This window comes from Python bivittatus, unplaced genomic scaffold (genome assembly GCF_059951505.1).
Source record: "Python bivittatus isolate LINGU-HERP-01145 unplaced genomic scaffold, Pbiv_v1 ctg000080_np1212, whole genome shotgun sequence".
Classification (NCBI taxonomy): Eukaryota; Metazoa; Chordata; class Lepidosauria; order Squamata; family Pythonidae; genus Python; species Python bivittatus.
In genome coordinates, this window is record NW_028277035.1 from 87,782,062 (window position 1) to 87,793,452 (window position 11,391).

The 11,391-nt window shown below is 39.4% G+C and overlaps 2 protein-coding genes across 2 annotated transcripts; both read right to left on the reverse strand.

The window, feature by feature from the left end:
- Window positions 1–287: 287 nt before the first annotated feature.
- Window positions 288–1,250, reverse strand: LOC103053738 (olfactory receptor 2M5-like). Its single transcript, XM_007443620.2, has one exon. The coding sequence runs from the start codon at window positions 1,248–1,250 to the stop codon at window positions 288–290; it is 963 nt and encodes a 320-aa protein (XP_007443682.2).
- An 8,235-nt stretch (window positions 1,251–9,485) lies between these two features.
- Window positions 9,486–10,073, reverse strand: LOC103053975 (olfactory receptor 2T35-like). Its single transcript, XM_007443621.2, has one exon. It carries the CDS (start codon window positions 10,071–10,073, stop codon window positions 9,486–9,488), a length of 588 nt encoding a protein of 195 aa, XP_007443683.2.
- Window positions 10,074–11,391: the final 1,318 nt, after the last annotated feature.

The window sequence follows — 11,391 nt, forward strand, 5'->3', positions numbered from 1 at the left end:
TTGCAATAATTCTGTATCATAAGAAGCCATCTTTATTATCCCCAAAAAGTCAGATACAGGGCTAGAATAAAGAAATAGCTGCAAGCATCCAACTAAATATCATATGAGCCAAAAGAAATGAAAAAGTGACCAACCAATAGTCATATATTGCACCGCTATCTTTTCCAGTACTTCTGTCCATTTCCAATTTCAATTTAAAATTAAAATATATTTCGACCAATGTTTTGATGACATTTTTCGTTATAAATACTGGAAATGGCCACTAGGTCCCCAAAGAAGCATACTAGTTAACTTCTTTCTCCCACAGCCTCATTCATAGCAGTTGACATACATTTTGCGAAGAGTTTCCTCAGGGCTACCAAGACGTCCCGGTTCCTCAGGCTGTAGATGAAAGGGTTCATCATGGCAGGAATGATGGTAGTAAAAAGGGAATTTATCATGGCCTTTTGTGCTGAATAGGAAGAGATGGGTGTCATGTAGGTCAAAATGGCTGCTCCATAGAAGAGGCCCACCACACACAAGTGGGACAAACAAGTCCCCAAGGCCTTGTGGCTCCTTTCAGAGGAACACAACCTCAGGACTTGCAAGAGAATGGCCATGTAGGAAAGAAGGATGACTGAGATAGGGATGAGAAAGACCAGGAAAGTTCCAAGGTATACTGATCTTTCAAATGCAGAATTGTCCGAACAAGACAGCTGTATGAGGGCTGTATACTCACAAGCAATATGGCTAATCACGTTGGACTTGCAGTAGGGAAGAGGCAGGACATAAAGGGAACAGTTCAATGCCTGCACAGAAGACCAAAACCAGGCAGCTACTGATATGATGTTGCAGATTTTGTTCCTCATAAGGTTTGGATACTGTAAAGGTCTACAAACAGCCACATACCTGTCATAGGACATAGCTGCAAGGATCAGGCACTCTGATCCTCCCATAAGTAATGTGACAAAAATCTGAAAAACACATCGGTAAAGCGAAATAGTATATCTTTGGCTTACAAAATGGAACGTCATTTGAGGAACAATTGAGAGAATTTGACAAAGGTCCATAAAAGCTAACTGACTGAGGAAATAATACATTGGTGTCTGAAGACTGGAGCTCATTTTAATTAAAAACAGAAGAAGCGTGTTTCCAAATAGAGCAATAACAAACATGAAGAGGATCAAACCAAGAAAAATGGTGGGTGACGTCTGATGCTGAAGTCCAACAAGAACAAATTCCATCCAAGATGTTGTGTTTTCCTTCTCCATCCCTCCGTTATTTGTCTGGATTTTTTGTAAAGATTCAAGAAGAGAATATGGTGCGCTAGAATTGATTCAACATTTAGGTTAACTCACCAATCTTAAGAGTGGGGAAAATAAAATGCTGAAATAAAATACCTTTAGAATGGCTTCTTTTCTTATAGTACGTTTCCCACGGTGGTGGGATCCCCATCCAGTTTGTTTGATATCAATGTCTTATTAAGGTCATGTCCTCCAGATGTCTTTGGACTTCTACTTACAAAATTCCCAAGCAACGTGGAATTACGGAAGGCACCCTTCTGGGGAAGTCTGGTTGATATGAATGTAGCCAATGCCCAAACTGTAAAAGTTGACTATTTGGAGTCAAAGGACAAACATGGAGACAATCCAAACTCCTCAATTTCAGAAGGGTCTTTTTCCTCCCTCACATTTTTCTGGGCAGCAGAACTTCTAAATGCTTCATCCATGCACTCAGGGTCTTAGTCTGCCTCTATGGTGTCCCCAGCTCAGGTTTCCAGATGTTTGGGACTGCAGTACTCATACTACTTACAATCCCTACCTAGCAAAACCATACTTTTTCAGCACTAGTCTTCATGGATGCAGAGGCAAACTTTCTCAAGGGGAAATAGATAACTATTAATTAAAAGTGTATAATAAAAAGGTGATCCTAAAGGCTTAATGCTCACAATTCCTACAGAAAATTTCCAGCAAGGATAACAATGAGGGCTGGTGATGCTTTAACTACAAATATATAAGTGAGTTAACTACACATTGCATAAGCCTATTAATAACCACTGGATTTCCTGAATTATCCAGACAAAGAAATAGGCGTTAGGTGAGAACAAGAAAAGGCTATGTATGATATACAACTAAAGACATTTCTGACTTTAAGCACCCAAACTAGGACAAGCCACGATAGTTCCCGGAGCTCATTGGAAGAAGCTCGCTTGAAATAAAAAGGCAATATTCACAGACAAAGGCTTGGATAGGCACCCTTTGGCCATTTCTCCATACCCCACCAATAACATATATCAGTGCTTCTCAACCTTGGCAACTTGATGATGCATGGAGTGGCTAGACGCATGTCTAATCCTATGTAAGTCTAGCCGCTCTGTGCATCTGATGAAGCGAGCTGCAAGTTCTCTCACAAAAGTGCACACCCTTTAATAACTTCACCCAGCAGCTGTTGAAGTAACATAAAACCTGCCCTTGTCAGTGCTATTCTGGCATAAGGATGGACAGATGACTCTAAAAGATGCTGTCAGTCACTAAAGGGAAAGTTGTCATTCAGGGGAATGCCCACATTCAAAGGAAAGTACCACTTTCTATTCAAAAAAACTCATGATTTTCATCGCTGAATGTTAAAGGTGGCTTTCACTTAGAGTTTTTAATGTCCCTAAGCAGAATAAAATATTTGTGTTATAAATAATACATGTATGATATTATTTCACTGGAAAACACTTGATGCTGTATAACAAAAAGGATCTATCAGATCAAATAAGCTTAAAGATTTGCTTATTTGACCATCAGGGGAAAATGTAGAAATTGATGAGATGCATGGAGCTATAAAGACTATGTGAATGTGTCTCACTTTCTCTGTATATCTCTGTGTATCCACACACACAGAAAATGGGGATCTCACACTGTAGCTTCCAGCATCACCTTCCCAACCATTCTGGAAGAGGGAGAATCCACAATGCTCTTCTCCATTCTCCTAGCACAATTCCTCTCCTGAATCAGATGTCAGATGGAAGGACCCCTTTCCCCATACATAGAAAGAAGATTTTTGATCTCATCCCCCAATCAGACAGACAGCTCGTGTAGATCTATATAGCTATAATATGTTAGTATTGTTATCAGTGCACAATAAAAATGAAAATATAACGAGGATACAAGGGTCACATACCTGTATCTACTGTATGTATATTTGCAAAAACAAGTAGAAAAGAAACCTATTTTTAAAGGCAACCAATATATGCATTCTGAAGCTGCTGAAAAGCTCCTGCTGCTTGAATTAATTTTTCTTCATGGAGTCTATCGTTCCCTCCTAGAATATTAAGTGTGATTTGCCTAAAAAAGGTTATAAATTTACCTAATGCATAGTTGCTTTATATTTAAAAAGGACATCATGTTTTGAAATTATTCAATATACATTTTGAAATCTGTTTTAATATGCAGTGATCAATGTTCACCGCTCCACAATAACAAGTATTAACAGACCATTTTTTGATCAGAAGTCAACTGCAAATATAATTCAAAAGCTACAAGAAAGTATCTTTCTTGGAAAACAACATTTCCTAATCTACAGGTATGCTGTTATCACAGCAAAAATCTTCATTTAAGTCTCCAGACATATTAGTTGCCAAGTTCTAAAAAGTGCCTTGTAACCTGGCTGAGTCTAAACCAGAAACAACACTTTCATAACATTGATTTCCCAGTTTTTAAAATCTCCAAGGATAAATTATGTTACAACTTTACCTTTGAGGCTTCCTGATCTCTATTATGGAGCAGTTTCAGAAATAGAAAGTTGAAAATAATTCTCTTTGAACAGGCTGTCATGTTCCCTACAATTCCTGCCATTTTCCCTTTTTCCTAGACACGCACATGCACACACACACACACACACACACACACACAGAGTTTTCTAAACTCAAGGACATTTTCTCCCTTTATTTTGAAAAAAAAGGTGTTGTAGTGTGCATGGATATTAGATAACAAACAAAAATACTACATTTGTACTAATTATCTTCTACAAATGTTATTCTAAAGGAAGGACTGAAAGTGGGAGGGAAAATACTGCCTACTTGTTTCATTAAGTTAACTTTTAATATGATAATATTTTTTCAGTTCTGATCATCCAGTTCTGATCATCCAGTTCATGGCCATAGGACTGGAGAATTACTTATTTGTGAACCTCAATGAGTATAATTCTAAGCATTTTTGCTTAAAAAAACTTTTAAGCCCATTTAATTGAATATACCTGGATAATTACAGAACACTAACACAAAAATCAGGAACATTCTATTAAACAGGAGAAGCATGAGAATGTTTCAGTAAAATATTTGTAGATTAGCATCTTATGAAACTTATAAGGTTCAGTTTCTACCTGCTGTAGCAAATAGTCACAGCAGGGAGTAGTATGTGTGTACAGTTTGGAAAGTGTGGTGGATTTCTATAGAATGTGGTGGACCCCAAACCGACACCTAACTGAGACTTTGTGGCAGTCCCTTTGGACCCTCTGGAGACCATGGAGCACACTATATGTTCCACTATGCTAAGTGGTGACCTAAGGTCTGCATTCTGAAAGGCAAAATAACCATTAAAATCAACTGCTATTGCCCAAGATTCAATAATATAAGCATTCAAAAACCATTTGCTGAGGGTGCTGAACAACATCTTAGATTTGCCATTGCTTATGTTGAATTTTCTAATTTTTCAAGATTCAAAGAAGTCTGTCATCTCTCAGTAAAGATCAAGAGAAGTTAGAGCTATGTACCAGTGTAAGCTGACTCAATCTTTCTCTTTCCTGGCTGATTAAACTGGCCAGGATGATTGTCCCCAGGGTTAAAGGAGATGATCAGTGCCTCTTTGTTGATGGGATGTGTTCCCCTCACTTAAATGAAGTGGTTGAAAGACTTGTATTGAAGAGGTTTTTCCTTGACCCAGGCGATCTATGTGATTACAAGCCAATCAAAAACATTCAATTTTTGGATGGGATTATTGAGAAAATGGTGGCTTTGCAACTCCAGTTGCAGTTGTATAATATTGACTAGGGCCCATTTCAATCAAGCATTTACCTAGCTATAGTAATAAGACTGCTTTGGGTACTGTTGCAGTAGTAGATTTTAAATAGTAGTAGAAATTAAATAGAGTTAGCCATACATATTACTTTTGCGGGACTTCTCAGCTACTTTTGATGCCACTAATCATGGTATCTTTTAGGAATATCGGATTGAGTCTTTGGGCCATTGATTTTCAGTGATTGCAGACTTGGAGAGTCCTTGGTGCTCTCTGAGCTTGGTTGTTTGCTTGCAGACGTTTCATTACCCAATTAGGTAACATCATCAGTGCTAGTGAGTGTGGGATTTGCTCCCTGTTTATATTCAGTAGCTTGCCCTGCCAGTGTTGTTGGTGGTGGGGGGTTCTCCTTGGTAGTTCCTTGATTAGAGTATTGTTTTCCATTTGGTTGTTTGTCTGGTGTTAATCCCTGTCTATCTGGGTGTTGGTTGCTGGAGAGGATGTGTTTTGGTCTTTTTGTTTCCTTCTTAGCTTTTTTTTAATTGTCTTTTTTGAATGGTCTGTAAATGTGGTTTATTTCTATGTGTCTATTGAAGGCTGATTTGTCTGAATGGCAAGCTTCCAGGAATTCCCTAGCATTTTTGGATTCAGCTTGGTCTAGGATGCTCACAGTTTCCCAGTTGAAACTATGGTTAAGTCTGTCCATGTGTTGTGAGATTAAGGAGTTTTCATCGTGTCTTCTGACTGCTAGTTGATCTTGAATGCGCTCTGCTAGTCTTCTGCCTGTCTGTCCTACACAGTGGCTGTTACAGTCCTTATGCTGTATGTTGTAGATGACTCCTGTTGTTTCCTCTTGAGCTACTGGGTCTTTTGGTTTACTTAAGATGTTTTGAAGGGCTTTGCTTGGTTTGTGTGCTATGGGGTTGGTTAGAGATGCCATGTGGTTTTATATAATCTGTTGGTTGTTTCTGAGATGTTTTTGACATATGGCAGTGTTATCCTTTTCATAGCTTGCATTGGTTGTCCTATAGTGGATTGAGGGGTCAGGCACTTTTTGATAAAGTTGCGTCGGTATCCATTTTGTTGGAAGATGTTGTATAGGCAGTCTGTTTCCTTTTTCTGGTATCCTGGATTGCTGCAGTGTGTTTAAACTCATCTGAATAATGTCCTTACACAGCTCCTCTTTGGGAGGTTGGGTGGTTACTTTAGTTAGTGTGGCTTGTTACTTGGTTGGTGTGGGTTGCTTTTCAATAAACTTGTGTTTCTAATTTGCCATGATTTCCTCTGCTGATGAGGATGTCCAGGAGGGGTAGTGGGTTGTTGTTTTCTTCCTCTCTGGTGAATTTTATTTCTTTGAAGATGTTGTTGATGGTTTCATGTGTCTTCTCTGGTTGTTCCTTTTTTATTATGATGAAGGTGTTGTGTAGATAGTGGATCCATACTTTTGGGTTGTATGTGTGAGAGTGCTATAGTTTCTAAACACTGCATTACAGTCTCTGCTATGAGTCCTGAGAGTGGTGATCCCATGGGTGTTCCTCTAATTTGTTGGTATATTTGTCCATGAGACTGAAAATATGACGGAGGCAGAGGTTGATGAGATCCATGATTCTGGGTATTTCAATCTTAGTGCGGGCTTTGGCTAAGTCGAGTGTGTTGTATAGTACTGCTGCCATGGATTCTTTTGCTAGTTCTGGATCTAGGGATGTAAAGAGTTCTGTGGCATCAAATGAAATTTCATCTCCTTCTATTGTTGGGTCTTTGATTATCTGGAGGCACTGTAGTTGGGAGATCATAAAATATTTGCTCCCCTCTGTGAGGTGTCCAAGCTTTTTTATAAGTTCTTTGGCTATGTTGTATGTTGTATGTTGGAGTCCCTAGTAATGATACTGCCCTAGGCACTCCTTTAGCCTAATCCAGAAAGGATTTTTTAATGTTCTTATACTCTGTAGGTAGAACTTCAGCTTTGGAACTTCTTCCCAAGCATGGTCCACCTTATCTCCCCATCCATCAGCCTCAAAATTAGGTAAAAGCATTCATTTACTAGAAAGCTATTACTCTATGATGATATTTTGCTATGTTCATCCACCTCTGTCTCTCTCTCTCTGACATCTTTATTGCTTTTTCTTATTGCTGCTACTGTACGGTATTTAGGTTTTCTGATAGATTTTAAATTGGAAGGGTGCTTTTAATTGTTAAACTAAATTGTTGCAAGCTGGCTAGAGAAATAAGGTGAAATATAAATGATTCCCATGGACATCCTCTCACTGTGATATGTCATCATAAGAAAGTGTCTGCCATGCTGCTAACCTTACATAGTGTGTCATCTTTAAGATATTCCTGCGTGTCCTCTTTCCAATGTTTCAGATTCATATCCAAGGAAAAGAACAGAGATAGTAGAGAATGACAAGTAGCATGGTTATTATACTAAGTGATGGAAGAGACATAACAAAAGATCTGTTATTATACAATATTCTTTTATAACACTACAGGTCAAGTCAAAAGCAAAATTCAATCAATCAATCAATCAGTCAGTCCATATTACAGCAATACTTTCAAGTAGGCTAACCAAAATAAATGAAAATACTGAGCCATTTTCTGGTTCCAGAACTCTGCATCAGATATTAAATATTAAACCTACAGCAAAAGTGTGCAAAAAAGAAAATAGTGAGTATAGTATACATTGCAGTGTCACAGACTTAAGAAGAAATCTGAGAGGAGGTAGAAGCAAAAATGCTATTTTGCTTCCATTATAAGACTTTATTCTGTTGCTGAATTGAAATGCTGTCCACCCATCGAGTCCACTGAAAACTATACCAGCGTGAAACATGCTTTCCCCATTGGCGATTCCTACACTGCCTCTTTTTCACATATCTGATTTCCAAAAAGGGTGATAAATCCTCACAAATGTTGAACACTGTCCCTGGACAATGTGGAATAATGGGGAAAATACTGGTATAACTGATAATGATATAAGGCTGGGATGAGATGAAGGCAACAACATGGGGTGAAAAAGAAGGAACGGCCTGAAGCGGGGAACCTCTTTCATATCTCCCTCAACCTGCCACTACAGGATTGGCTCAACTTCCCCATCATGTAGTTCACCCAATCTTGTATCAGATTCTTCTCACAACCTTGCATGTACTTCTCCCACTCAATCATGACTCAGGAAACTAGAAATTGGAATCTACCTGTCCAATTCGGTCCAGCAGGTTGGACATGCTGCGGGTCCCATCAGCCAAGGAATGACAGTTGGCAGGGACCAGGAGACGAGCCTTCTCTGCTGTAGCCCCTGCCCTTTGAATGTCCTCCCTTCAGAGATTAGAATGGCCCCAACCCTGTTGGCCTTTCATAAGGCTTTAAAGATCTGGTTATGTGCCCGGGCCTGGGGCTCCGAATGTTAAGGGTCCTGTTTCTTAGCCATACTGATAATTATTAGGATAATTTCCTTATTGTTTTAGAATTGTTCATTGCCCAGAGTCACTTGGTTGAAGATGGGCAGCTATAGAAAACAAACAAACAAACAAACAAACAAATAAGCAAGCCTCTCACACTTACCTTCTCTCATCGTTATCTCCCACACAACTTCAACTCATAATTCCTCTCCAGCCATACAGTAGTAGTAGGAATCCCTGAGTACTCTCTAACTGCCATTGCTCTTCAACTTCTGGCTCACAGAGCCTCACCAATATAATGCTCTCAGACAGCACCAACTCCACCATCTTCAGGGCAGTGTTCTCCTTTTCTGATCGTCTACAGAAGGCTCCCTCAAACTGCACACCAGCACTGATCTTAGCTTTCTCTGCTGACTGCCAATTTCTCAGTAACGTCCGCCATGATGTTATGCTGTCCTGCCTCTACCACTATCACTCCAACTCCAAACATAGCTCACACAACAGTCAGAGACCAGTTTCTTATGGCTTCACTCTACAAAAACAGTTCTGTTGAACATGAACAGCCTCCAGAATGCCTTTCTTAGAAGTTTTGCTTCTTGTTATCCAACTATTTCCAACAGTCCTTTCTTTCATTCCTCACACCTCTGCATCACACACCAGCCAACTCCTCTGTCTCTTCTAAAATACTGTTTCCTAACTCTAACTGGAATTTCTTTAGTCTACCAGCTCATACAGTTTTAAGAAATCTTCTCAGTTATACATTATTAACTCTACCTCTCACACACTCAGGAAGGATGGAAGGAAGGAGCAAGCAAGCAAATTTCAGATTCCATGGAGAAGAATATCTAATGTCAAGGAATTATTTCGGTGTGGTAATAGCAAGTGAAGAAAGGTCCATGATATCCCATATTATATGTTGGCCTGTGATCAAATGGTCTGTGATTTTAATGCCAGTCACCTCCTTTTTTTCTCCATTGTCAACTTTGTTTAGCTAAGAGTTTTCATTTTCCATTATTGTAAATAAAATCGACAGTTATCCTTTTTATCTATTGTTGTAATTAAAATAGGGATATTAACAAAACAGAGACCTCTGTGAAATTTTGTTTCAGCCCTTTTATTGATATGATGGACATCTTACAAAGAGTTTTCGTAGAGCTGCTATCACATCCCTGTTTCGTAAACTATAGATAAAAGGGTTCAGCATTGGAGGAACAACTGTGATGCACACTGAATAAATCATGGACTTACGGGCTGAGTAAGAAGATACAGGAGTACTGTATGTCAGAATGCATGCCGCATAGAAGATGCCCACAACACATAAATGGGACCCACAGGTACCTAATGCTTTGTGCCTTCCCCCAGTTGAGCGCATGCTCAAAATCTTCACAAGGATGGCTATGTATGAGAAGAGAATGACTAAGATAGGCAGGAGAAGTAACAACACATTGTCAAAGTATACTACTGTTTCAAATGCAGATGTGTCCGCACACGTTAGTTTCAGCAAAGCTGGGAATTCACAGACAAAATGATCGATTACATTTGACTTACAGTAAGGTAGAGATTGTACATAAATTGCTATGACCATAATGATAAGCGATGAAGAAGACCAGATTCCTACAGTCATGACCAGGCAGATGGTTCTCCTCATAAGAACTGGATACTGCAAGGGTTTGCAGATGGCCACGTACCTGTCGTATGACATGACAGTCAAAAGGAGACATTCTGAGCTCCCCATGGTCAGAGTGAAAAAAATCTGTGCTACACAGCCTCCAAGTGAAATAGTGTTTCTTTGAGTTAAAAAATTGAATGACATTTTAGGGATCACAATGAGGACTTGGCCCATATCTGCACAAGACAGCTGGCTCAGGAAGAAGTACATGGGGGTATGAAGTGAGGAGTCCGTCTGGATTAGAAAGAGGAGGAGAGCGTTTCCTGTCAGAGCAATAAGACTCATAAACAGGACAACGGCAAAGAAAACAGTGGGAGCTCTCAGGTGCCCAAGTCCAGCAAGATGAAATTCTGTCCATGAAGTTACATTCTCATTTCCCATGGTGTCTTGGTTTGGCCAGATTTGTGCTCAAGACTGAAAGGCAAAGTTTACAAGGGTGTAAGTCACTGAAATACCATCCAGCAAAAAATAATGGAGTTAAAATATAATCTGATTGAATGCAGAACACATATTTAAGTTTTTTTATGCTAATAGAGCCACAATTTCCAGGTATATCTCTTATATTTCCTCCCGTGAAAAGTTCTGATAATAATGATTTTTTTATACAGTTCATTTCAGTGGAAGGGACCCTGAGGTTCAGAGTCACCATCATTTCAATCAGCCATTGCAAAAATCTCTGAATTGGATGGCTTTGAAACACCTAGAATGTTGGTGGTTTCTGAGGCGCTTCTGATGTATGGCAGTGTGATCCTTTTCATAGCTTCACGCTGCCATACATCAGAAACATCTCAGGAACCACCAACAGACTATTACAACCACACGGCACCTCCGTAGCACACAAACCAACTAAAGCCCTCCATAATATCTTAAGTAAACCAAAAGACCCAGTAGAAGAAGAAACAACAGGAGTCATCTACAACATACAGTGTAAGGACTGGAACAAACACTATGTAGGACAAACATGCAGAAGGCTGGCAGAGCACATCCATGAACACCACCTAGCAGTCAGAAGACATGATGAAAACTCCTTAATCTCACAACACATGGACAGACTTAACCATAGTTTTGACTGGGAAACTGTCAGCATTTTAGACCAAGCTCAATCCAAAAATGCAAGGGAATTCTTGGAAGCTTAGTATTCAGACAAGGCAGCCATCAACAGACACATAGAAATAAACAGCATCTACACACTATTCAAAAGAGACAATAGAAAAGAAAACAAAAGACCAGAACATCTCCTCATCAGCACTCATCACCCAGATAAGCAAAGATTACCACCAGGCATACAATCAAGCAGTAAACAATACCCTAATTAAGGAACTACCAGAGGAACAAAACAACTGCCCCCCCT